Genomic DNA, 24,499 nt, shown 5'->3' on the forward strand with positions numbered 1-24,499 from the left:
TTTGAATGACAGGAGAGCAGGAGACTTAAAGGCTTAGCTCATATAAAAGTAAATCAAATGCTTTTGATGCAACAAAGCTTAGTAAGAGATACAATTGCATGTTTAAATTCAGATTGCTACTGCAAAAAGTTCATCTGTACAAATAGTCTGCTTGTATGTTGGCTGCTATCTCTGCCTCCCATCGGTCCCCATTGTTGAGCAACTTTTCCTTGTTGTACAGTAGCTCCTCGTGGCTCTCTGTGGAAAACTCAAAGTTCGGACCCTTAGAGGGATTGAAAGAGAAAAGGACAAATGTAAAACAAAACATGGAAATGTGGAAACCACTCTAATTGACACACCAACGAAAATCTTAAAATCATAATAAAATGACGCTAAAAATTCAAGACTTTTTCTTACCTCAACAATGGCATCAACAGGACAAGCTTCCTGGCAGAAACCACAATAGATGCACTTTGTCATATCGATGTCATAGCGGGTAGTTCTCCTGCTGCCGTCAGCTCGAGTCTCAGCCTCAATAGTAATGGCCTAAGCTCCACATGGTAAAAAGAAGCAAAAGGTCAGGTCAGACAAGCAACAGAATCTTTACTTCCAAGGATAAATGGCTTTAAAAACCAAGCATGTTGTGTGCACACTCAATGTTAGCCTAACACAAAATGCTATATCCAAAACTACAGCAGCTATGTCAGAGGCAAAATGCAAATAATTTTATTTGCAATTTAAAAGTTAAAACACTGAATTTGTGCTCACCTGAGCAGGGCAGATGGCTTCACACAGTTTACAAGCAATGCAACGCTCTTCTCCATTAGGGTATCGGCGAAGGGCGTGCTCGCCACGAAAGCGAGGCGACAGAGGGCCCTTTTCAAATGGATAGTTGATGGTTGCAGGTTCACGGAACAGGTAGCTCATGGTCATCCCCAGGCCTGTGACAAAAAGTGGATGAAGGAGATCAGGCAGTACATCAGCCAGACACTCTGTAGATAGAATTACACAAAGAGAAACTGGAAACCTATGAAACAAACAACCAAATCCTTAGGTTTAAAAAACACTTTCTGCACATTAAAGTTGAAACAAACATATGATCAGAGGAAAACCAAAATGCATTTGGTGTGCTGAGGTGCAAACAGTACGTGCATCCATTTTTACAGTATATGTATAATAATAGCTTTTTTATTCTTATTTGAATAGTGCCACCTTGTAAAACATGTAAGCGTTGCAACTTAATTGTCTAGCATTTACAAAATGTTCGATTTAGGAAAAATAAAAAGTAAAAGTGTTGCCTCTAAAGAGTTCAGTCCAAAGCAGGGTTGTGGCTGCACGGTCAGTTATGGATCTTAGATCAGTAGGCAGCTCCTGAGCATTGACATACTCTGCAAGAAGATTACACAGTTCTTTTAAGGATCTTGGTCATTATTCAAAAAAAATATTTAAGTTTTTTCTTTGCAACACTTACTATACCCATCTTTCTGCATACTAACACTGAATGTACGCATGAGGACTCCAGGGCCGAATCCAAAAGTACCTGCAGAGACACAGATGAAAGGATATGAATCATAAGAAGTATCAGTGCATCAGGGTTCAGTACCTTGCTTAGAGCAGCAACGCAGAACACGCAGACTCAATGTGGCAGACATCTGTGTGGGCCAAATAAATACAAAAATGAAATAATAAATGAATTAAAAAAAAATCTTTAAACAAAGAGACCTAACGAAGATGAGAGCACAGTTTGATTAAAGTCGTTAATCTGGAGTTCCAAATCCTCGAGGGAACGTCAACGTCATGGTGCATTCAGGGGCAATCGGAAAAATTAGCTCTGGAAATGTAACAGCTAGGATAGGTGGGGGAACTGCTAAAAATTTCTTAAATATACTTTGCGAAATAAGCATTTAATGCTTATTAAACACATTTTAAACATTTTAGAATGACATATGTGTCTGTTAAAGATTTATGAACGTACTCCTATATTAGCTGACTCCTATTCATTGAGGTATTTAACTGCTTGACCTAATTTAGAATTCGCCAGGCAGCTTTTTCTTTTTTTACTATAGTGAAATTGTAGTGGTTTTGAAAAATTTATAAGATAGAACGAATTATTGTTTCTGTCTGCCTAATATTAAAAACTGAAGTGCATACCTTGTACACAAATTTGACACTGCTTCAAAAAACAAAAAAACAAAAAAACAGCATCCCTGAACTGTACATTAGATTAGTTTAAGGGGCGTCGTTATTTCCTATTTTGTTCTCTGTTGACACCTTAAATGTCACTTTTGGCATTCTACATTTCATAAGTCAAATACTGCTTTGTAAAAACAGTATTGCAGACAACATCCAAACGCAGTAACTTTATTTATGCAGATATGGGGAAGTATTTCAGAGAGAAAGTCAACACTGTTGTTTTGTTTAATTATACTCCTGTTATTCCTCCCTTAATTAATTAATTTATATAAAAAAATGCATTTTTTTTTTCCAGAGTGAGAATAGTTTCATGTACTCGTAACGTATAACTGGGCGGGGTGCAGAATGAACAGCAAGAGAAAAAAAGAGTAAGAAAGAGAGAGGAAGCTCGTCTTCCTCTTTCATCACTGCTGGGTCTCACGCTTTACCTCCTCAGCAGCAGACAAAACAGCCATGAGGAAACTTTGAAAGGTATTTACTTTTAAACACATATTTTTAAGAGCTTTGATGCTTGTGCATTTTCATCAAACGACAAAAAGTTAATCATTATTCAAAAAATAAAATAAGACAAAAGATCTCAACAATCATCTGATAAAACAAAAGGAAAAACACGCTCACAGCCATTTGAACTCTAACCGCCGGTGATTATTAGACGACACTGTTTTCATGAAGATGCACAGACATCATTCCCTCTTGACCTTTATAGATGTTTTAAAGTGGATGTTAGAGTCTCATCCTCTGCTTTAGGAAGATGTCAGGTCAAGCTCCAAAACACACCAGCGAAGAGGACAGCTCAGGATCTGATTCAGGCTCAGAAGTCAGTTTGGAGCCGGAGACGGACCGGTTTGGCTTTATTCTGACCAATGGATCCACATCTGTGTGAGTACAGTACTGATGTGTGCGTCAAGACAACATTTAATGTATTTTATAGTGCACACATAAAATATGAAGAGAAATTAGTTGTTTGTGTACAAGTAAAAGTTTATTTGACATCCTTCTAAAGATATTTAAATTGATTTTCTATAGTTAATATACAAATCAGATAGTGACGTGAAAATCAAGTGATTTATAAATCTCCCATCACAGATTATAATGAAAATGAAAGGCTCAGCTGGAGCAAACTTTTATTAAAACGGTACATCAGTTCATTTATGTGATATTTAAATATAACTGAAACATTTTTACCAGCTGTTAAAGTTATGTAATAACTCAAATGAGAAATGGGATTCATTCACTCTAATAGGACTTTAGTGTTACTTAGATTTTCTGTGCAAGAGTTACTAACATACAGTTAAGTTTAATCAGATATCCAAGTAATGTAAACCTTAATTTTAAATAAGCTACTTTAAGCTATTTCAGACACGTTTCTAAAAAAGTTTTTAAGTGAATCTGTGGGTTTGCCACTGCCTACGTAAAAAAAAAAGTTCTCCATGAACAAACTAGAGCAAAGTGTAAGTGGAAAAAAATAGATTATACCTTTTTCTGAACTTTCACAGATCTCACGGACCTCAGATAACTTTTACTGCACCATGAATGTGGAAAAAGTTCAGTTTACTTCTTGTAAAAATAATATACATATGTTAAAAAATAAATTGATGTATATGAATACAAATAATATATATATATATCTATATATATCTTCTTCTTTTCCTTTCGACTTTTCCCTTCAGGGGTCGCCACAGCGAATCAGTTTCCTATATATATAATATATATAAAACAATAGATAGCATTATGTTACTGTAGTAATTGATTAATAGTTTTTAACCTTTGAAGAAAAAGCTGAAAGTTTATTTATGCAGTGTTTAATGAATAATAATCAGAACATTTAGCAGCTGAAGCTGTAATAAAAATAATGTAAAGTTGGTCCAAGCAAACTTCTACCTGTCATCTTTACACTTTCCTCACCGATAACATCCTGGGCAGTTGCTATGGAGACGTCATGCTGCTAGAGTGTGGTTTTCCTGTTTCCTGCCTCCTTTTTTGTAGCTGAGTTTCTGTGCAGTAATGACAACACAAGCCGTGTGCAGGAACACTGCAGGCTGACTAAAGGGTCTTGAGAGAAACAAAGTGGTGTTGAAAACACTGAAATTAACTTGGTGGTTTTTGTGTACTTTGTCATATCAGAGGTGTGGGTCCACCCCCTGAGCTGGTCAGACAGAGGGAGTCCAAGTGGATAAACATCATTAGGCAATGGGATCACATCTTGTTGAAGAAGAGCAGTAAGGTGCGACCTGCTTCAGATGTCATTATTTGCACTGTAAAATAAGCTTCTCAGAGACACATAGAATGCTATAAAATTATACAATTAATTGTGGGTCAGATTTTTTTTTACTAAATAACGGTGATTATATGAATGAGTGTTTGATGATGATATCCGTGCAGGTCAAGGAGCAGTGTCAGAAAGGAATTCCTGCATCACTCAGAGCAAAGTGCTGGCTTCTGCTGTGTGGAGCGTCTGAAAAGATGGAGCAGAATAAGAATCTCTATGAGGCAAGACACATTTTTGCTTTTTGTTTCTAATAAAATGTTTGTTTAGTCAAAGGTCTTCTGTTTACATGGGTTCTACAAGAGTTGGAACGTTAAAATAAATTAGTTTGAAAGACCCACTCCAATGAAGATTGTGTTTTTGGTGTTTTTAACATGCTCATTTTTCTATGTGGAGGACATATATAAAGAAAAACTAAGTCTAAAATTACGTTTCTGAGTATTTTTAATTCAAATGTTTGTAAACTAGGAGCAGTGATGTAGGTGCTACAGTCAGCAGGTCACAAGCTCCCTTCTCCGCTCCATTCTCTTGCATCTACTCACAATGCATTGTGGTCAAAAAATTTTTGCAAAAAAAAAAAAAAAAAAAGTGCTTAAATGTAATTTCTCAGTAAACATCCACATTTTAATCATCAGAACACAGTGGAGATGTTGTAAAATGTTCGTATTGATTCAATTTTCACTTCGTGAAATCAGTGATATCATATCCGGTGTATAGAAACACAAAAGAAAAGTAGTAAACATGGTGTCCGACTTGCTTTTAAAATCTAGGGCACTATATAGTCCTGCACTATATAGTTTTTTAGTAGGGAGTACAGTGGGAATTCAAACAAAGCCTGTGTACATCGTTTGTTTCAACGGTAATGTTAGCTTGAGATTGTGAGTGGCTGTAAGCTAGTGGGAGAGCATGTAAACAGATGGATGATGGGGATTGTGGCTAGACTTACACTATGTCAAATGTCCAGGCCACAACTCAAAGGCAAATTTCTAATAAACTCCTGTTGCACTGCAGAAACTATTTGATTTGACTGAATGATTTTACTGTCTAGTCCCTGGACTCACAGCCGGGCTTGCAGAGCTGGGTGGACATCATTGAGAGGGACCTGGACCGGCAGTTCCCCTTTCACGAGATGTTCCAGTCTAAAGATGGACACGGGTAGGCAGCTTTTCTCCTGTCTGAATTACTGACGAGCTTCCTAAAGTAGAGTCCCACACTTGGTTTATTTTTCTACAAGTGTGCCAGCTAATTATGTGTGTGAAATAAAAAAAAAAGGCTACAAAAGATGTAACCTTGTTTGTGCATTTCAATGATTGGGTGTGGGTAATTGTTGTGGTCTGTGTACAGGCAGCGTGGCTTATTCCGGGTGTTAAAAGCTTACACCCAGTACCAGCCAGACGAGGGTTACTGCCAAGCACAAGGGCCGGTAGCTGCAGTGCTGCTCATGAACATGCCAGCTCAGGTAGTGATTGATAACACTCTTCTGTCCCACTGACTATAAAACCTCCCTCAAATGCATATTATCTTTTATTGATACAGAAATAGTATTGCAAATCAATTCTTAGTCTGCAAAATTAAACAAATCTTGCACCATTCACATCCTTTGCTCTATTTGAGATTCCACAATGAAAACATTTTAAATCCAAGTGTATGATGTTGCAATGACAAATGCAGTTGACCTTTTTTTTATTTTTGTAATAAACAAGGGTTTTAATATTGGTTGGAGTTTGCTGGTTGTTTTCTTCTCTAACATTATGCATTTGAACAGACTTTTAAAAAATGAATTAAAATAATATTAATAATAGCAATTACATTTTTGGTTTTACAAAAAGTTTCAGCCTAGTTTCTAATTAAAGATTGTAAAGAAAAAAGGTTTTATGTTGGTTTGTATGAAAGAACAGTTTGCATCTTGAGAGTTTGACACACAATGAGTTTTTTTTCTTTAACTTTAAACCAATTGCTTCATTAAAATAAAAGTTCTATAGATTACTTTTTAGGATGGATTTGTGGTTGTTCTCCCGCAAACTATCAAACTATCATTTAGTATATTTTTAGCAACATTTTTGGGAATAGTATCTGAAGTTTTACCAATATTTTGCACATGAAAATGTCTGCTCTTGAAACCAGTTTCCCATGAGAACTGAAAACAGGTGCAAGTTCAAAATACCTCTGAGGTTGACACAACAAGCTAACTTAATGTCATTTAAAGTAGCTGTGTGATCTCTCAGTTAGTGTCTGACACTTGAGGTCTAAAACCAATTACTGGCTTAAAACAAGCTTGTTTATTCAGGTTTTAGTGTAAAAAAAAGTATCAGATCTAGGAATGTAACAATGATTTAACATGTTTGGTGCACATATGATATCTATCAGAAACAAATACATTTAGAACAGACTGAACACTTGTGGGTGTTAATGCTGATTTTGTTTCGTAAATTTAGAAAATAAAACAAGTTTCACCTAAAATGTTCTATTTTTGTCATAATTTTCTAGATCCTTTTTCAAAAAACCTTCTGTTTTTTTCATGTGAAACTCTGCAGACCTACATAATGCTGCCTCATTTGTACTAGTTTAGGGTAGCTTCCAAACAAGTGACATTTGTGCATTAAATTTATGAATGTACTGTCATGAATTTTAAATTAGTACACGAGGCCTGTAGAATCTGAGATGCAACTCTTGCTATTTTTTAAATTGCTGATTTTGGGGTTAAATTGCTGCAACATCCACCTTTCAGGTGCTCCCTTTTCTTCATGTGAGATGTTCTTGTTGCAGAATGATGGGTCCAGTATTATTAGAAATGGTTTTTAGATACACCTCATAAAGAAAAGAACTTCAGAGAAGTTAACTTTTGACGTCTTTGTATTAAAACACACATGAATGCTCCATAGCAGAGCAACGACGGTTCTGCTTTAACAACAGTGATCAAACTGAGGTTGATTGCTTTGTGAACTCCATCATCTGGATATTGTAAATATTTTGGAAGCTGTTAGGGCGTGTAGTTCTTCCAGACACTCATCTAAAGTTTTGAACCAAATTTTGGATTCTTCTGAGAGTTATGAGGCAAATATATTTTGCAAAACCAAGCTGGGTCAAATAAAGTTTTTTTATTTTTAATTTTGCCTTTGTAGGTCTGTCTTACAGCTCTCTAACATGTCCTGAACAACTCCAGCGTACCTCTCTGTAAGGCAGTGGTGAGATGTGGTGAAGGTAGCAGAGGTAAAGAAGTTGGAGGACTTTAAGTACTTTAAGGTGTGGATGCGTGTCCAAGCTGGTTGCAGTGGGTGGAGGAAAGTGTGTGAAAATGGAGTATCAACAAAAAATGATAGGTGTAGAGAACCGTGGTGAGAGCAGCCATGTTGGCTCTGAGAAAGAAGCAGAGATGAAGATGCTGAGGTTCTCTAGGAGTAATGAGGATGGATAAAGTCAGGAATGATCACAGGAACAGCTCAAGTTAGATGTTTTGGGGATAAATTCTGGGAGACAGATTGAGATGGTTTGGACCCATTGATAAGAGAGTAACAATGATTATGATTGTAAAAAGATACTGAGGTTAGAGCTACCAGGAAACAGGTTGAGAGGAAGACCAAAGAGGAGGTTCTTTGATGCAGTGAAGGAAGACGTGGGTGTGAAAGAGGAGGATGCAGAGAATATTATTAGAAATAGGTGGATAGCTTGTTGTGGCGACCACTACAGAGACTAAGATGTATTTGTGTGATTTCTACTTTCTATTTGGATTAGCGCTCTCGCTTCACAGCGAGAAGACCTTGATTTGAATCTCGTTTGGGATCCTTCTATCCAGAGGTTGTACGTTCTCCTGGTGCATACGGGACACTTCCTCCATCCGTTCAAAAATAGTGCCCCTTAATTCCCACCTAGGTGTGAATGAACCCAGAACCTGGGTTCGCTCTGCAGCTCTGTGACCCCAAAATGGATTCAACAAATTCAGAAGATGGATGGTTACTTTTTATTATATTTCACATAAACTTTCCATTTAAGAAAAGACTTGAAACTCTACTCACTTTGTGTACCACTTGGCAGGAAGCCTTCTGGTGTTTGGTTCAGATCAGTGAGCAGTACCTGCCCGGATACTACAGCCCTCTGCTGGTAAGAACTTGGACAATATTTGTTTTTTTCTGTGTCACAAAAGTTAAAGCACATGCACTGAGCAAAATGAATGCACTGTGAATGCTGTTGTCTCTGTTTCGCTTAGGAGGGAGTTCTGTTTGACGCAGCCTTACTGACTTGGGTTTTGAAGAGGACTTGCCCGGCTGCACACAAACACCTCCAGCAGCACGGCGTGGAGCCCCTCATGTTCGCCACCGACTGGCTGATGTGTCTGTTCACACGTCACCTGCCGTTCAACACTCTCCTCCGAGTCTGGGACCTCTTCTTCTGTTATGGTGTGTCTATTCTTACGAACGTAATACTGTTGTAGGAAATACATAGAAGCTGGATAAAAGGCCTAGAATGAGATTAATCTTGGATCTAATTATGTGTTACTGACGGACTTATGATATTATTTCTATTTTAATTTTTCACTAACTGCTTAACCTTCCTTTGAAGCTGATTTGAAACTCATAATGCCCCTCCTGTTGCTCAGGTGTGCGAGTGCTCCTGCAGGTGGCAGTAGTGCTGGTACGACGAGTCCTGGGACGTGCAGAGCAACGAAAGAGGTGTCAGGGTCAGGTGGAGACTCTAGAAACACTGAGGGGCGTCAAGGGACAACTCCAAGAAGAAGATGATGCCTTCATCGCAGAGGTAGATTTTTTATTGCTTTAAATGAAAACAAAAGCAAGACCTGACACTTTCTCTTCCTTTCAGGTGTGCTCTGTACCCCTCTCAGCCAAGGATCTGGAAAAGCGAACAGAGAAGGAGCTAGACAAGTGGAGGAAAGACAGGCCCACATCTAAGTTTGACCCTAGAGCCCGTTGCCATGGATACAGGATGGTCTGGACAAGGGCTCGAGAAAACAAAGCGGAAAAAGACAAAACTGAAAAAGTCAAAGGGAACCTGACTCTTTCTCTCGCTCGCTCAGCCTCCACTCTTTCGTTGTCACCTTCCCTTCTCCGCAAAAAGTGGAGGAAAACAGGAAAAGTCTCTACGAGCGACTCCGACGGCAGCAGAGTTGTGAGACACCTTTCCATAGGAGAAAAGGATGACTGGAAAATCTGGACAGATTTAGATTCTAAGATGCCGCACGGTGTTCGAGAAGAAGAGGAAGACTTCATTTCAGAGGAAAGCAGACAGCAGGATGGGTCCACAACAGAAGCAGAGCAAGAGAAACCCAAAACGCCAAACCCATCAACTGAGCGCACAGAAGAAAAAGTCATTGTAACACTTACACCTCCGTGTGAAGAAGAAGAAGAAGAAATGGAGCAAAATTCTGAAAGAAATTCCCAGGAATTTGACAAAAAAACCGAGGAAAGAGTGAAGCCTGTGGCGGATGTTGAGCATGTGGCTTCAGTGGAGGACAACCACAGCGAGATACAGGAGGAGGCAGCAGAAGATACAAACACAGACGTGCAGGAAAATGTAGACACTCATCAGGAATCCCAGATAAAAACTGATGTGAAACAACAAAAGGAAGCAGAGACCGAAAATGTGGAGCAGACGCAGGTGGACACAGTCATATCAGAGGCAAAACACGTGAAACATTCAGACTCAGAAGAATTCAGAGATATGAATGCTCCAGCAGGCGAAGACCTAATAACAGAAACACAACAGGAGCAAGAAGAACTGATGACAAATAAGAAGAAATCTGCTTTTGAGGAACAAAACCAAAGCAGCAAAGTGGAAAAAACAGAAATAGATTCACAAGGTACGACTGCAGAGAAACCTGCCATGAACCCAAACGAATCAAATCCGGAATTGGGAGCAACAGAAAAACAAAGAGATTCAGAGAAGAAACAACAGAGCACAGAAGACACACCAGAATCACCTTCACCTGAGTGCATCGGACAAAGAAAGAACCCTGACTTCACGGATGATGCAGAGACGGATCCGAAGGTTGCAGCTGCAAAAAACATAGAAAAAATAGTGTCTGAATTTATAAAAGAAATCATAAAGAATGTTGTGGCAGAACTCCTAGAGGCACAAAAAGAGGAAGGTATTGTTGATCAACTAAATCCGAATGAAGCACAAGGAGAAATAATGGAGGACAATGCAAAAACCGCTGAGCCCCAGGACAAGACTTCAGAACAAGAATGCACTTCTGACTTGGAAGCAGTGGAACAAGTGAACGGTCAGGCCACTTCAAGTGTTGTTGACCAGACAGAGAGCACAGAAAAAGCCCCAGAAAGCACAGCAGCAGAGGACAATGTCATTTCTACCCAGCAAATCCATGAACCCCCTCCTGACAGTATTCCACAGACCCAAGACAGAGATCCAGACTTCAGAGAAAACCAGTCTGACTCGGAGAACCGCAGCCTGGAGAAAGCGTTTGAGTATCGCAGCAGCAGCAGGTCCTCCAGTGACTTTTGCATGCGCCGGTCGTCTCACTCACAGGGATCAAGGTTAGCACGCAGACTTTCCGAGGATCTCTTCACTTCCCCGGAGAAAAGCAGCAGATCACAAAGCACCGCGGATCACTCAAAACCAGAGCCTGGACCGGTAGATGCAGTAAAGACACCTGAAGAGGGGACATCCGTGAGACTCCAAGAGGAGCAGGCAGACAACCATAAAGGTTTCGGCCTTCTGCGCAGACTGAGAGGAGAGAAGCCCAAAAACGCCAAACCAAAAATGCAAGTGCCCAAAATCTTGATTCAAGATTTCAGTGATGAGACTGTGTCAGAGCGACCCGTCGACAAAGAGGCGGAGGGGAAAATGAACTCCAGAGAGAGGAGGAGGAGGCGGAGAGAGAAAGAAAGACAAGAAAAAGAGGAAGAGAAGCTCAAGAAGAAAAAGGAAAAGCAGGAAAAAGGGAAGAAGAAATTAAAGACGAGAGGAAAAAGTTTTCAAACGAAGACGGAGAACAGTAGCGGCGATGTCGCTCAACCCGCAAAAACTGGCTCACACACAGTTAGACACTCTGCTTCTTATGCTGAGTCGTATTTCTGACAAGAAACATTTTTGAGTTGAACATTAATGGACAATTGAGCCTCTTAAAGTAAATTATCTTTACACGTTTACTTGAAAAATAGAATGTTTTATTTGGCGGGACTTGACATCCTGCTTCTGCATTACACATTGGACATATTGCAAACCAAAAAAATAAATAAATAAACTGAAGTGCTTCATTTTCAGCTCTATGTGATCCCAGATTGAGTCCAGCAAGAACGCTGCTGGCCTCTCAGTAACAAACAGGGTCTATGTAAGATCACAGCAGGCAATAAAGAGGAACTGCACAGTCCAAAATGTCCCTTTTTTTACTGTAAGAAGTCCTCAGGTCGTAGACTTTGGCATCCCCTCTACCTGTGACTCTGACTGTCACCCCGCTCAAGACTCATCCTCACTGTCACTGGCCAGCACTTCCTGAGTCGTCACAGGTTGTGTACTCATCTGGGGGGACGGAGGAAGCACGGATCCAAAGAAGAGGGATCGGAACTGTGAGAGGACAAAACACGAGACATATTTTAAGAAGATATACTTTTCTACAAGGCAAAAAGACTTTAAGGTGTTGATTTTTCTGTGTAAGATGAGATACAAAAACCCTCCTGCTATGTTTGTAAAAGGATTATTTCAATCAACAGTCAAATTAAATAGTATGCAGTTAGTATCCTTGATCTCTTTTAGTGCCAGAGTATCATGACAACTGTTAGGGGCTGGAAATAATCTGAGCTGCGATGGTGAATCTACAGTGGGTTTAAGGAGCTGTTACATGGTGTGTAAGCAAGCAGACACAAGGACAGAGCAAATGTTGAGCAGTAATCGCTCTATGCACGTACATGTCAGCTTAATCTGTCAGATCAGAGTAGATTAAGTTATTTCTTTACGTTTCCAAATTCATTTTTATTTTGTTAGAATTGTACAGCATGTTTAGGCTGTGTTTGTTGGATTAAACCTAATCTTTAAACCTGGAAACTCAAAGGATAAGAGTACAGTGATTGAAAAAAATAATAATTCGAAAACCAAACCATGCCTTTTTGTTGGGTGGTCTGTCAGGACCATCCGCCACCTCCTCCTCCTCCTCCTCCTCACTGTGCGTTCTTGTCTTGTGATTGGCTTCAGGGAGTTTCGAGGTACAGGGGTCGGTTAGTGTTGATGCAGGCGGCTCAGCAGCTGAGGATGCAACACTGGTGTCCATGGCAATTAGGTAGGAGTCCATGTCATCGTTCATGAAGTCATCGGGAGGGAGGGATTGCTGTGTGTGTGCTCTTAGAGTGGACCAGAAAGTGGAGAATCCAAAAAGAAGAAAAGATCAAAACCATAAAACGAGACATGATTAATGTACTTTTAGTTTTACCACTTGTAAAGGAATTTTCCGTGCGGTTTTTTGCACCTTTTCCAGACATGCAACTCCTCATACTTCAAATACTTATAGTCTCATGTCATCCAAGTAATAGCTTAAAAATAGAGTATTCAAAAGTCAAATAATTATGACTGTCTGTCCTTCTGTGAGGATTTCTACAGAGACAGTTGCTCCTTTTGCTTAATCCTTCCACATTATTTTACTCTTCTTTTTAACCCAACAGATAATGTTGAAATGACAATAAGTTACTGGCAGACAGGGGTTTTAAGATGAAAGCTCAAACAGATCTCAATTAAAGATATGCACATTTTTCTTAGTTTTAATATGGAAACACAGCAATAAGTTAAGTTGAAATCACAAAAGTCACTTCTGACCGAAAAAAGACAGGGATGAAAAGATTTGATGGAAAGAGGGAGCAAGTTGGCACCCTATTTAAACTTTTAATTTGCTTAAACAGGAGTCCACTGATCTACAGCTGAAAAGGCCTTTAATAAAACCTAACAGGGGGGAACTTTAACTATGCTTTATCAGAGCTTTCTTTACCCACCATGTGGTTTAGTTGATGCATGCTGACATGCATACTGGTGAAATGGCAATGCCTGATTTTATTTTTAACATGCATATTTGTCAGAAAATGTCAAAAGACAACTTCCAGCTTTTGTGTGTTTACCCTTTGCTTTTGTTTTTAGGAGGGCTGGAACCGTCCGATAATGTAGCCAGCACAAAGTTTCCCTCCATAACACTGTCTGTCACTGACAGCACCACGGGACTGATGCACAAAAAAGCACAAATAAATACACAGAACGAGAATTCAGATTAAAAACAACAAAATCTGAGGTGCTCACCATCCTGGCTCTTTAAAGTACATGGAAACAGGAAGATTGTTGGACTCTGCAAACACAAGCAAACCCTGAAAGACAGGTGGCATTACATACAGAATAAACCCATACCCACAATTAGCTGATTTTGTAACATTTACTTGGGAAATTAAATATCTCACCCGAAGCTCTTTCAAACAAAACGTGAAGCTGTTATGAGCCTTGACGACAAAATGATCAAACTCATCAGAGGCCAGACACAGCTCTGTCAGCATGGCTTTGGAACGCTCTGAGGAAGAAGACAATTTAATGAGATACCTGCTGATAAGAACAAACTTTAAAGTTTGCGTCAGTGAGAGAAAACCTGGTAAAACGATCAAGGATCTCAACTGGTTATAAATCAAACTTCCTTACTTTTTATTCATCAGCAAAGTGGTTTAAACATTTTTAATTACAATTGAATTTATAAATATGAACAGTTAATATTTGTCATTTCATTATAAAAGCTGTCTGCAATTAGCTGCTGTTTCAACCATTTGTCGCTTCCTCCTTAAAACAGCAATGGCGTTACCTGTTTCATCCTCCACATAGTTTCTCACCCACATCCGCTCATCGCTCACCGTCACAGTCACTTCTTCCAGAGACGGAGGGAAGTGTGCGACTGTGTCCACCAGCACCCTAAAAAAAAAAAAAAACACCGTTTCTATTTGATCTGCAAACCTGCTAAATATTTTCACTTTAGCTAATAAAAAGTCCAGAAATTACTATCAGTAAAGACATCAATATTTATACACCTGGGATTCACTCTGAAATTAGTGGTACAGGCGTCCTTATCAAACATTGCCTGTAGACTTTCACTGTCCTGGTAAGACAGGTTGTGTGTCTTTAAAAGGCCTATGGAGGAGGAAAAAGGGCTGTGAGACCTTTAATAGAAATGCAGTATTAAGAAAATGATCAATTTAAAGCAGTGTTTGGAGTGACACACTGTTACCATGTTTGCAGTGGAGGGTGAAGGTGAGGCGGTCGTTCTCCTCATCCAGCTCAATGTGACACTTCTCCACTGTTTTCTCAAGAGTTGCCACAGATCTGAATACAGACTGTACACTCTGATGAAACAAAACAAATAGAAGAAAAACATTTACTTCTCATATGTCAGAGCATTAGCAGAACAATTTAAAAACAACATATCCTAACCACTTCTTAAAAAATAGAGAAATGAAGGGTGGGCCTGTAAAGTGATGAGCTTTACACAGCGGTAAGAATAGGCGTGTTTTGCCCTGTTATTATTATCTATAACTGTCAGAGGAAGGAAGCTAGGAGGTTAGCAACATTTTCACTCAGATAACCACAGCATTAAAGTTGCTACATGGCAGGAAAGAGAGAACTTGAAATCAAGAAAACAGGTTTCAGCTCAAAAGCTTTCATTCTAAAATGAATAAATTGTATTGCTGGGACCAGACAAGCATTTGTAGACATTCTTATTCTTACAACTGGATATGAAATCGACTGGGGAATTCAAAAGGTTTGATATAATACTTCTATAAAATACCCATATAGCAGTCAAAATGTCCCACAAAGGGAAAAAAATGAGATTTTTTTAAAAGGGGACAAAAAAAAATAGTTCACTATTACTATGACCAGGAACAGTCAGTTTAAGCTTCCAAACATAACAGGGGAGGAGCAAGCTACAAGTGGCAAGTCAAAGCAAATCACATCAATGCTATAATCAAGTTTGAATAATAATAGTTTGTATGCACTGCTTCATTAATCACAAACTATTAATCATTTCTGTACTTGTATGTAGAGCGTCATTTACCAACATGCTGTAGAACCCAAGAAATAAAAATCATATTTAAACAGGTTCAAACAATAAAATCATGAAACACAATAGATTAAAAGCAAAAACAATGGAAACATGAATATAAAAAAGGGAACTCTGTGGCTAACACTTTGAGGAAACAATGTGCTGAGATAAAAAATATACTAATGATAAACCATTAAAGTCATGAAATACTTAAAAGCATAATAAATACATTTATTCAATGAGTTTTGTAAATGCTAAGTTAAAAGATGCTTCTTGGATTTATATCCAAGAACATTTAGATCAGGGGTCTACAGGCTTTAACGCTAACATAGGCATTTGGTCCAGTTTCTTTTTGACCAAAATCCACCAAAGCTGCAAAGTCCCATTTCACTGTTTAAAGAGGTATTATTATTTTTTTTGTGGCCATTAATATTTATTTATAAAGTGTAGCTTTTAAATATTTACAACTATTGAATTATAACAGGTTTATATTATTATGTAACTACAAGCTTTGACTTATTTTAGTTTTTTCCAGCTGCAGAAGTTCCTTTCATCCACTGTGTCAAATAAGATCCTCTTATTGCTACTTTAATTAATAATGTAAATAATAATAATAATAATGCAAAAGTCAAACACGACATTTTCTATCACTGTGGATGGATGAATAGATTTATGGACAGTGGATTTAACTATTTACTCTGCTTTTGTTATCTGACATATTAAAAAATCTAAAAATAAATGACAAAAAATAAATTAATTTAAACAAATGAACCAAAACAACAACCTAATTTTTATTTAAAATGTGAGCTTTTTTTTTTTTTTTTTTTTNNNATGCAGGAATAAAAGTACCACATTGCTCCAGAGCCTCCGGTTGCAGACCACCTGTTGTGCAAATGTAGTTATTCCTGCAAGAATCTGTATCCCCTTGTTGCAGCACGAACATTTTGTCTAAAAAATGATAAATGATGGTGAATGATCATAATCAGTTTTATTCTGGGGCTGATGAGAGTTTATCTTTCATAATTACGATGGTTGTTTGTAGTTTTCTTTTCACATCTTCAAGGTTAAATAATTATAGTAGTGAGAGACAAAATAAAGAGCTAATTTAGGATGATTAACAATTACTGTGAAAAATATTTGAACAAGGCAGAAGTCTTCTCTTATTCATGGGGATACAAATTCTAGCAGGGATAACTACCTTGGCATGACACCCTTGCTCTAGATTAAAGAGAAGAAATGTACTTAATAAAGGTCAAAGAAAAAAACACTAACTCATCTGATGAGCTTTGGGATTGTCTATCATGCACAAATATAAGAATTCAATAGTTTAATGCTTGAGAATCCACCTTTATTGCTATCTTGCAGCGGAAGTCTTTCCCGTTGGGAATGGAGTACCTGCACAAAAACATAGACAGTTGTAACAGTTGGGCTTCCATAGTAACATGACTTGCATTGATGACAAAGTCCCTGACTGAAAGGAGAGCGGAGTGTGCACCTGCTAAAGAAGAGTGGTGCGAACAGGAAGCACGCATATGCCGACCGAGAAGAGTTCACAGACCGCAGCGCCAGCTACAAGAGAGAGAAACATTCAAATCAGCACCATTCATCGACGCAAACCGTGCACCAACAGGAAGTAAGCAAAAATATACACATGGCAGGAGGAAGTGATGGTGTTTCTGACAGTAGCACAGCAGCTTACCCCGTCCTTCTGGGGCTCCACGTACAGCTCCTCACCGATGCGAGACAGGGAATGGATGGCTTTAGCCAGCACTGTGAGATGCACGCATCCAGGTAATATTAACAGTTTTATAGTAGAATAATTAACTTTTAGTGCAAGAAAAATTATGTTCTACCTTTCACGTTTCCTCCCGTCACGACACACTGCATTTCTGCAAGCGAACTTCTCCGTCGAGTTAGCAAAAGTTACTAAAAAATTAGCCAAAACGAGCATCTGTGCAACACCATTAAGAGAACTGAGTGTAATTTAGTATGTTAAACATGGACGCACCTTCCAAACGTATGTTTTTTTGTTTGGGTAAGTTTCAAATGTTTTTATACGAAGACTTTTTAGACAGTTGAGCCAAACCTCTCGTTGTTTACGGCGCCACAAGCTGCTTCCGCACAGTTGACCAATCAGGGAAACAGAATTTCAAAGAGGGTGGGGCTATACCCTAGCGCATGCGCACTCGGTTTTGACAATTTTATTATGAAATTTTTTTTTTGTGTGTGTTGTCCACACTCGCAGTATTAGATTAATCTGTTTCTTTTAAATTACTTTTTTTTGCTGGGAATAATATTTTTAAACGTTTTTTAGCAGACTCCAAATAAACTTAATATTTACTAAATAAAATCAAGGCAATGTGGGGTGTTGTAAACAATGAGTGAGATTTAAACACTACAATCGGATTAACCTAGTGTAGTCAATCACTAAACACCCACTATCACGAATTTGTTCTTTTAGTCTATTTCTGTTTAGGTGTCCACTCCAACACACCGAAGAGTAGAGCGATGTGTGCTCAGTCATTTAAAGTAAAACAAAGAATTTTGCCTTCTTAAGGCTCTGCCTTATTTTGTCTCTTTTGACCCACTTCAAGCTTCAGGTGGTCACATGTGATCCAGTTCTTTACTTTCTTTGTGCTCTTACCATGACTAGATAGATATCTCAAAAGAACCCGAAAAGCTGCAGTGCTCGCTGTAGGCTTAGAGATATCCGTCTGCACACTTTTTGGGGTAATTGTGATGTCCAAGTCTATTCCAGACAACATTACACACACCAGTGTGGAATAATGTTTGTGTCTTTATGAAAATACAGCCAGGGGATATCCTAAATAGCTGTAATATTGTTTTCTGAAGTTTTTAAGGTAATTCAGTGCCACTTTATTTTCTTTTGTGCTTTTTATGCTCATTTGTTTTACATAGGAAAAGTCATTTGGCTTGTCTGAGACTTATCTCCCTGGTTTAGCAAATAATAACTTGTGTTTTTGACATTACTGACATTTAGATTAAATGAAAAGCAAAAATGAGATAAGATTGGGCTTTTCCAAAAAGCAGACTTTTTTATGTTTCTTCTTCTGCCTAGAAATAGCTAGAGATTTTACAAAAACCTCACTGTAATCACTAGTTAAAGGCCAGAGTGGGGAGAGTGCATGTGTGAGAGAGCCTGAGAGAAGTAGGAAGGAAGGGCAAGTAGCTAAACGTGCTGTGAAGCAGACAGTCACAGAGGGAGAGTCACTGCGAAAGCTAAGTTATCTCACCTCACTGGTTTTTCGTGTTGATCTGCTTCAGTGTGTGAGATCTGAGGAACGCTGTCGAGAACCACCTCTCCTCTCATCCTCGCTGACATTACTGGACGCAAAGAGAAGAAGAGGTGGGACTAAAGCAATCGCCGTGGACATTTGGTGAAAGAGATGTAATGGATACAAGAAGACTGCCATCAGGAGGTGCTGACTTCTTCTGCTTTAAAACGAGAGTGGAGGACCACTTTGTCATAAAAAACGGAGGATTCTAAGTGGGGGAAAGGCAAAATAACAGGAAGACGTCTACAAAAGAAGTGACAGGACGTTCAACGCGAAGAGAAAGTGTAAGCAGGATGGAAAAAGACCAGAACATCCAAACAAAAGGACTCGACCCTAGCAGGGATTACTTTCTGTTGAAATACTGTAACATTTCAAATTCTTCTAACAAGGTTTTCAGCCTCAGCAGATCAAGAAAATAGTGTGACATTTTTGCTAGTTTAGCTAAAAAGAGGATTCTTTATGTATACATGTTTTTATGATCTAAATGTGATATATAGACCTTTTTGAGATGTCTCAGTCACATCAACAGACAGACTCGCAGGCCTTGCTGCAGTCCATGCTTCAGAAACTGAAGCTCCAACCAGGATCAGAAGGATCCAGGCAAACGTTTGCCGTGGATGCTCCCACACCTGTGCAACATCACGAAAAAGGACCGTTCAGTCCACAGGGGGTCAACACCAGCCCAGTGGAAGTATTTGGTTTCAATGGAAGTGCCTTAAAAGAGTTTGGGTCCTCTGCTGAGTTTGGATTCAGTGGTGGAAAAGGGAAGCAACCAGGTCCTGGCTGTGAGGTGAGCAGTCCAGTTTCCTTCCCTTCTTTTAATTTCAGTGCTGTTGGCAACAAGAGCAAGAGCTGGGTGCTGGAACACGCCAACCATCCTGGGGTCACCCCAGCAGGAAGCCAACATCTGTTTCCTGCAACATCACCAAAGGACATCGATCTCACTTCCTTTAAGTCCACTAATGGAGACACGAGCACTTTTGGAAACTTTACAATGACTCAACCCTTCCTTCCTAATAAAGACACTGCTTTTAATTTGAGGTCCAATGAGACCACAGTTCAGGGGTTTACACCCAAATCGTATGTGTGGTCCAAGAAGAGTACTGATACTGACAAAGACAACAAGGAGCTGCACACGGGGAGTGATGCAGGTTTGGACCAGAGTAAAGACTTGCAGTTTGTCTCCAGCAACCAAAAACCAACTGGTAGCAGGAGAAAACAGAGATCGTCTGAGAATAATACCAAAAAAAGATGGACACAGAAAATTAAGGAGAGGTTAAAGGACAAACATGGGAACAATGGCAAAAAGCCAAGAGGAGAGGAAGTCACAACAGACAAGATAATCGAGCAAGAAGCTCAGGTGAGTAGTCCTGCTCTTGTTTCCTGCAGTCGGAGTTTCAAAATAATCTTCAGGTGAAATTTTAAGGATTTTTAATTTGCAAATTTGAACCTCCAATCAGCGACAGGTGGAAGAAGATGTCTTTAATCCCTCAAAAACAGATGGGGAAAGGGCTCTCTCTTCAGGCAGTGGGGTTTCCATCAAAACAGAGGACAGCACCAATGACAGCATTTCCAGGTAATTGATTAACTCTCCCAGAAAGTGTAAGGGTTCTAGATCCAGTAATACAACACTGAATACTCACAGTCTGTTTGCGTTGCCTCTCAAAAACCCATCCTCACAAAGATATGAGAGGAATCTGTGAATGTTTCTATAGCAATAAAGTTACTAGATTTTTTTTCTCCCATTAATGCCCTTGGGTTAGATCACTCACTGACAGCTTTGTCATCAGCTGCCTAGGCACTTTCATACATGTGCTATGAGCTTTTTTGTGGAAGGAAATAACCCCGTGCATGCAAACAGGATGCACAAATACAATGAGGCCAACCTGAAAAGCATGGTTCCTTGTGAGGGCGTTAGCTGTGAGCTGACGTTGTCAACCAAATGTCACTTTGTTTGTTTTTTCTTAAAACCAACAAAACATTTTGAGTTTTTCTAAAATCTAAGTGGAACCTTTTAAGGTTTTCAGTTGTTTTGGATCATGCAAAATTAACCTAAAGTGACATTTTTTTTCTTTTTACAGGTTCACCAGTGACTTTGAGATTGGCCTGGGGTCATTTAGTCTGCTGGAGGAAATTACAAAGGGTCAGGAGTGGGCAAAGTTCATAAATCCTAGCCATTCAACCCCTTCAGTGCTTCAAAGGCCATCAGTGGAGTCTGTATTCCTGCCTCAAAATCAGCCAGATTCTCACAATAGGAATCAGTCACCGCAGACCCCGAATCATCCGGGAGATGTGAGGGACATTTGGAGTTCGAGGAGCACCGACTTATCACCTGCTGAAGGCTTTAGGATGCCCCCTGTCGTCATGGATCCTCAACATTCAGAAGCGATGGAAGATGATCATAGCAAGTTTCACCTGCAGTCTGCAGGAAGTGAAGCCAGAATGCATTTTAGGTCTAGTTACAGACCTTCGTCTCAAACAGATGTAAGAAACTCACCACTAATAAAATAACAGATACAATGTTTATAGATTCAACAATGAAAACCTATCTTCTTTTGTTTCCAGTCTGAAGATAACGCGAACAAGTCTATTCTGATGAAGAAATCCTACAGTAGTAGAAAGAGGCAGCATCAGCATCGGGTTGAGAGGATGATTGAAGAAACAGATGGAGGTCAGAGCGTACTTTCAGTTACTGCAAAGCTACAGCAACACATAAAATCCTCTTTCTGGGAATCAGAATATGAGTTCTTAGTTTCACAACAATCTTTTTATTTTGTTAATTTACTTCATTTAATGTCACTTATTGCAGGAATTCTTTAACTTTGTTCTTTTTATCTCCTTTCACAGCGGGGTTAGTGTGTTCTGGAAGCCAAACCAACTTTGCTATGATGGAAGCATCAGGACACTCACAGGATAACATGACACCTTTAAGGGCGCCACCCTCGCATCTGGCTTTTTTTGCACCCCGTGGTGTCCTCAGACCCTCCAAGGACCACAGTTCAGAGGCCTCAATGGAAACGGACACAAAAAGAGTGAGTTTCTGCTCTGAAGATGCCATCTAGTGGTGGGAAATTACAAATAAACTTTTACAATGTCATAAATCAACAAAAGGCATCATAAATATGAGTTAAATATTTGTGTATATTTATAGTAGATTTAGAAAATTTGCAAAGAATCTGAGATAAAACAAAGACTACAATTTTAAAAAGCATAATTACCAATCCAGAGTTATACATTGAAATGATTACATTTAAGAAGACATTTAGTTGTGGCTTTACATTTTGTTGTTTTCCGTTGGTTCATTCTGTTTCTGTTTCAGAGGCGCGTGGAAGAAAACCGACGGGTTCGTTTTTCAGAGGAAGTGGTGACTCTACCCTCCTCATATCTCTACCAAAATGTGACCGACTCAGAAGAAGAGGCGGAGGAGGAATCATTTCCAGAGGAGGACTCTGTCGCTGAGCAGGAGTGCGAGGTGGAGCAGCCGATGATGGAGGAGGTGGCGCCGGCCCGTCGGCCTGAACGATCCGGCTGGATAAAGGCTCTGATTAGGAAGAATACCAGGAGGAAGAACAAGCAGTGACTTCACTCTTCCAGGTCTTTCATCTTACAAGACAAATAAAGTCAGAGGACATGTAAGCTGCTGCAATTGTGCTGCTCAGAATCGAGTTCCTTGCTTTTTTAAATATTTTTGATATGACAGAATTTGTAAAAAAGTGGAATATGGGGGTGATCTAACTCCAAACTTAAAATAAAATAAAAAAATACATTTAAAATCAATCTTTTAATTTGATAGAATACTCTTCGAAATGTTCAGTGAAGATTTCTTTGTGCCTTCAGACACAAACAACTCTGGTAAACAAGCAAATCATTGCGGGTTCAATGTGCCAAAGCTGCTCTTTTGTGTTTGCGGACCAGAATTTGTTTGATTGAAACTTTCTGTGCACTGCAAGTGTTTGTTTCTTTCAAACATGGAGTTAATATTTTAAGAATTTCTAACATTTTTTTAAGAGGTAAAGAAAGTCTTCCTTCATCAGTTTAACTCTTAACACTGGAAAGCAGCAGACCACTCTACTGAGCTGCCTGTGTCATGACTCTGCACACTTCCTGTCTCCTGGTAATGATGGTACCACTTCAAGCCGTTGTGAAAACGAACCCCAGAGAAGGAAAGTCAAATGGAGATGGAGCTTTTCATCAGCCTGTTGTGATGGACCGCTGCTCCTCCTCTTCCTCTCAGAGATTTGCTTGCAGAGATTGCTGTGAGTCACCAAATGTGTGGAGTGTTTTCATCAAAAGTGTTTTCACTTAAAACAATGTTTTTAGTAAAACTCAAATTACTCATCACTCGTAAAAGAATATGCTTTTCGCTTCTGTAGACTGTCTATGGGGGCATCATTTGTGATTTACAAGGTTTGAGCAAATATTAAAGCAATTTTCACAAGTTTGTGGATATTTTTGGAGAACATTGTCAATATTTTACAATTTGGTATGTAAAATACACTATAAAAATATTCAAATAAGGGGAGATTTCGTTAATAAATTAAGCAAGCACTCCAAGTACAAACACTTCATGGGCAATTTGGCCTAAAATACATAAATAATGATAATTTAATATGTCCTGCATTAATCATTTAATTTAAACAACAGGTCTATTTGGTCTATTTTTCTTAAATGAAAAGCAAATAATTTTCATGTTTTCATTCGGAGTGTCAGAAAATATAATGTAAAATATTGCAATACTCTATTTGTTGATCTATTTGTATCAACTTAAAAAATTGCCAAGGAGATATTTAGTCATTATTTAAAAGCAAACATGTAGTTCAGTCTTACTTTTGTTTTCCACTTAACTGTCATAAATAAATGTGCTTGGGTAAAAACAACTTGTTAATGAGATGCAGTTGCAGTCCTTAATGTTCTGATCCTTAAATGACATTATTTTTGCTTTTGTTAAAAATGTATTAATATTTAGATCATTCTTGAGACATCATTTTAAAAAAGTAGCAAAGTATTGTCTGGGACTGTCTTGGGATATGCATTGTATTACCAGACTCTTGCCAATACACATAAATAAATAAAAAAAAACTTGTTTTACTTCTGTGAAAATGACACATAATTGCTTAAAATCATGCTTTTCTAAAAGAAATAGCTTCACAAGATGTTCATTAAAAAGGCAAAAAAATACTCTACAGATGATTTGTATTCATTTATTTTTTTATTTAATTTTTTTGCTGACCTGATTTAATTAAAAGTGAAAATGAACACTGATTCCTACACATCCTTCCTTTTTCCTAAACACTGCATTAAAACCATTTCCTTACATTCAAGTGTTAAAGTTGAAAGACAAAGTGATGTTTAGAAATATGATGTCTTAAGTTCTTTGACAATTGGTGTGCAGCCTAAATCTACTCACATATCATCAGTTTGAACCGTACATTTTGTAAGACTGTAAAACATCTACATTAATGTTTGTCTGTCGTGTTAACATTCAGCAGCACATGCAGATCAGTGTGTCCCAAAGGCCAACACTTAAAAAGAAAATAAGACAATATTTCCATAATAAGATGTGTGATTACCGAGTCACTTTTTACATAGCGTTTGCATGTAGATTTGCTTGTTGCAACATATTGAAACAGTGTCCAAAAACATCCTTCATGGGTTTCTGGCTCTAAATTGTCCTTAGATATGAAAGTAAGAATGTATGGTTGCCTGACTCTGCATGGCCCTGAGATAGACTGGCAAAATATC

At 38.7% G+C, this 24,499-nt stretch overlaps 4 protein-coding genes across 11 annotated transcripts; 2 read left to right on the forward strand and 2 right to left on the reverse strand.

The window, feature by feature from the left end:
- Nucleotides 1–101: 101 nt before the first annotated feature.
- Nucleotides 102–4,078, reverse strand: ndufs8b (NADH:ubiquinone oxidoreductase core subunit S8b). 4 transcript variants are annotated; one of them, XM_024283206.1, is made up of 6 exons: nucleotides 4,054–4,078; nucleotides 1,451–1,519; nucleotides 1,278–1,367; nucleotides 748–920; nucleotides 397–525; nucleotides 102–262 (listed from the first exon to the last, which is right to left on the reverse strand). In XM_024283206.1, the coding sequence occupies exons 1-6, from the start codon at nucleotides 4,058–4,060 to the stop codon at nucleotides 131–133; spliced, it is 600 nt and encodes a 199-aa protein (XP_024138974.1). In that variant the 5' UTR covers nucleotides 4,061–4,078; the 3' UTR covers nucleotides 102–130. The 4 variants fall into 4 exon arrangements, with proteins under 4 accessions (XP_024138974.1, XP_036069731.1, XP_024138973.1 ...); XM_036213838.1 differs by lacking the exon at nucleotides 4,054–4,078 and adding an exon at nucleotides 1,702–1,814; XM_024283205.2 differs by lacking the exon at nucleotides 4,054–4,078 and adding an exon at nucleotides 1,583–1,785.
- tbc1d10c (TBC1 domain family, member 10C) lies at nucleotides 1,823–11,925 on the forward strand. Its single transcript, XM_024283197.2, has 10 exons — nucleotides 1,823–2,643; nucleotides 2,920–3,051; nucleotides 4,297–4,396; nucleotides 4,555–4,662; nucleotides 5,487–5,593; nucleotides 5,783–5,897; nucleotides 8,471–8,536; nucleotides 8,643–8,832; nucleotides 9,033–9,190; nucleotides 9,254–11,925. The coding sequence occupies exons 2-10, from the start codon at nucleotides 2,924–2,926 to the stop codon at nucleotides 11,486–11,488; spliced, it is 3,207 nt and encodes a 1,068-aa protein (XP_024138965.1). The 5' UTR covers nucleotides 1,823–2,643; nucleotides 2,920–2,923; the 3' UTR covers nucleotides 11,489–11,925.
- Nucleotides 11,556–17,607, reverse strand: rad9a (RAD9 checkpoint clamp component A). 3 transcript variants are annotated; one of them, XM_024283203.2, is made up of 13 exons: nucleotides 17,470–17,607; nucleotides 17,315–17,387; nucleotides 17,113–17,231; nucleotides 16,957–17,030; nucleotides 16,808–16,856; nucleotides 14,649–14,763; nucleotides 14,452–14,551; nucleotides 14,229–14,335; nucleotides 13,840–13,946; nucleotides 13,685–13,749; nucleotides 13,510–13,608; nucleotides 12,510–12,744; nucleotides 11,556–11,974 (listed from the first exon to the last, which is right to left on the reverse strand). In XM_024283203.2, exons 2-13 carry the CDS (start codon nucleotides 17,346–17,348, stop codon nucleotides 11,867–11,869), a joined length of 1,212 nt encoding a protein of 403 aa, XP_024138971.1. In that variant the 5' UTR covers nucleotides 17,349–17,387; nucleotides 17,470–17,607; the 3' UTR covers nucleotides 11,556–11,866. The 3 variants fall into 3 exon arrangements, with proteins under 3 accessions (XP_024138971.1, XP_024138970.1, XP_024138972.1); XM_024283202.2 differs by having other exon boundaries at nucleotides 17,315–17,601; XM_024283204.2 differs by having other exon boundaries at nucleotides 17,161–17,231; nucleotides 17,315–17,599.
- Nucleotides 16,956–22,506, forward strand: zgc:113229 (uncharacterized protein LOC550612 homolog). Of its 3 annotated transcripts, XM_024283198.2 has the most exons (8): nucleotides 17,022–17,094; nucleotides 17,188–17,252; nucleotides 18,747–20,117; nucleotides 20,218–20,333; nucleotides 20,839–21,241; nucleotides 21,323–21,428; nucleotides 21,605–21,789; nucleotides 22,077–22,422. In XM_024283198.2, the coding sequence occupies exons 3-8, from the start codon at nucleotides 19,266–19,268 to the stop codon at nucleotides 22,335–22,337; spliced, it is 1,923 nt and encodes a 640-aa protein (XP_024138966.1). In that variant the 5' UTR covers nucleotides 17,022–17,094; nucleotides 17,188–17,252; nucleotides 18,747–19,265; the 3' UTR covers nucleotides 22,338–22,422. The 3 variants fall into 3 exon arrangements, with proteins under 3 accessions (XP_024138968.1, XP_024138966.1, XP_024138969.1); XM_024283200.2 differs by lacking the exon at nucleotides 17,188–17,252 and having other exon boundaries at nucleotides 16,956–17,094; XM_024283201.2 differs by lacking the exon at nucleotides 17,022–17,094 and having other exon boundaries at nucleotides 17,115–17,252; nucleotides 20,224–20,333; nucleotides 22,077–22,506.
- The last annotated feature ends 1,993 nt before the right edge of the window (nucleotides 22,507–24,499 follow it).

This window comes from Oryzias melastigma, linkage group LG10, assembly GCF_002922805.2.
Source record: "Oryzias melastigma strain HK-1 linkage group LG10, ASM292280v2, whole genome shotgun sequence".
NCBI lineage: Eukaryota > Metazoa > Chordata > Actinopteri > Beloniformes > Adrianichthyidae > Oryzias > Oryzias melastigma.

What these genes read in the sequence shown, in the direction of transcription:
- ndufs8b (XM_024283205.2), bottom strand. Translation starts at nt 1,631, where the DNA reads ATGTCTGCCACATTGAGTCTGCGTGTTCTGCGTTGCTGCTCTAAGCAA. An exon ending in TATGCAGAAAGATGGGTATA is followed by an intron (nt 1,368 to 1,450) that starts GTAAGTGTTGCA and finishes ATCTTCTTGCAG; the next exon opens with AGTATGTCAATGCTCAGGAG. An exon ending in AAGCCATCTGCCCTGCTCAG is followed by an intron (nt 526 to 747) that starts GTGAGCACAAAT and finishes TGTGGAGCTTAG; the next exon opens with GCCATTACTATTGAGGCTGA.
- tbc1d10c (XM_024283197.2), top strand. Translation starts at nt 2,924, where the DNA reads ATGTCAGGTCAAGCTCCAAAACACACCAGCGAAGAGGACAGCTCAGGA. An exon ending in CAGTCTAAAGATGGACACGG is followed by an intron (nt 5,594 to 5,782) that starts GTAGGCAGCTTT and finishes GTCTGTGTACAG; the next exon opens with GCAGCGTGGCTTATTCCGGG. An exon ending in TCATGAACATGCCAGCTCAG is followed by an intron (nt 5,898 to 8,470) that starts GTAGTGATTGAT and finishes ACCACTTGGCAG; the next exon opens with GAAGCCTTCTGGTGTTTGGT.
- rad9a (XM_024283203.2), bottom strand. Translation starts at nt 17,348, where the DNA reads ATGCAGTGTGTCGTGACGGGAGGAAACGTGAAAG. An exon ending in CCATCACTTCCTCCTGCCAT is followed by an intron (nt 17,031 to 17,112) that starts GTGTATATTTTT and finishes TCTCTCTTGTAG; the next exon opens with CTGGCGCTGCGGTCTGTGAA. An exon ending in GCTGCAAGATAGCAATAAAG is followed by an intron (nt 14,764 to 16,807) that starts GTGGATTCTCAA and finishes TTGTTTCATCAG; the next exon opens with AGTGTACAGTCTGTATTCAG.
- zgc:113229 (XM_024283200.2), top strand. Translation starts at nt 19,266, where the DNA reads ATGTCTCAGTCACATCAACAGACAGACTCGCAGGCCTTGCTGCAGTCC. An exon ending in GACCTTCGTCTCAAACAGAT is followed by an intron (nt 21,242 to 21,322) that starts GTAAGAAACTCA and finishes TTTTGTTTCCAG; the next exon opens with TCTGAAGATAACGCGAACAA. An exon ending in GATTGAAGAAACAGATGGAG is followed by an intron (nt 21,429 to 21,604) that starts GTCAGAGCGTAC and finishes CTCCTTTCACAG; the next exon opens with CGGGGTTAGTGTGTTCTGGA.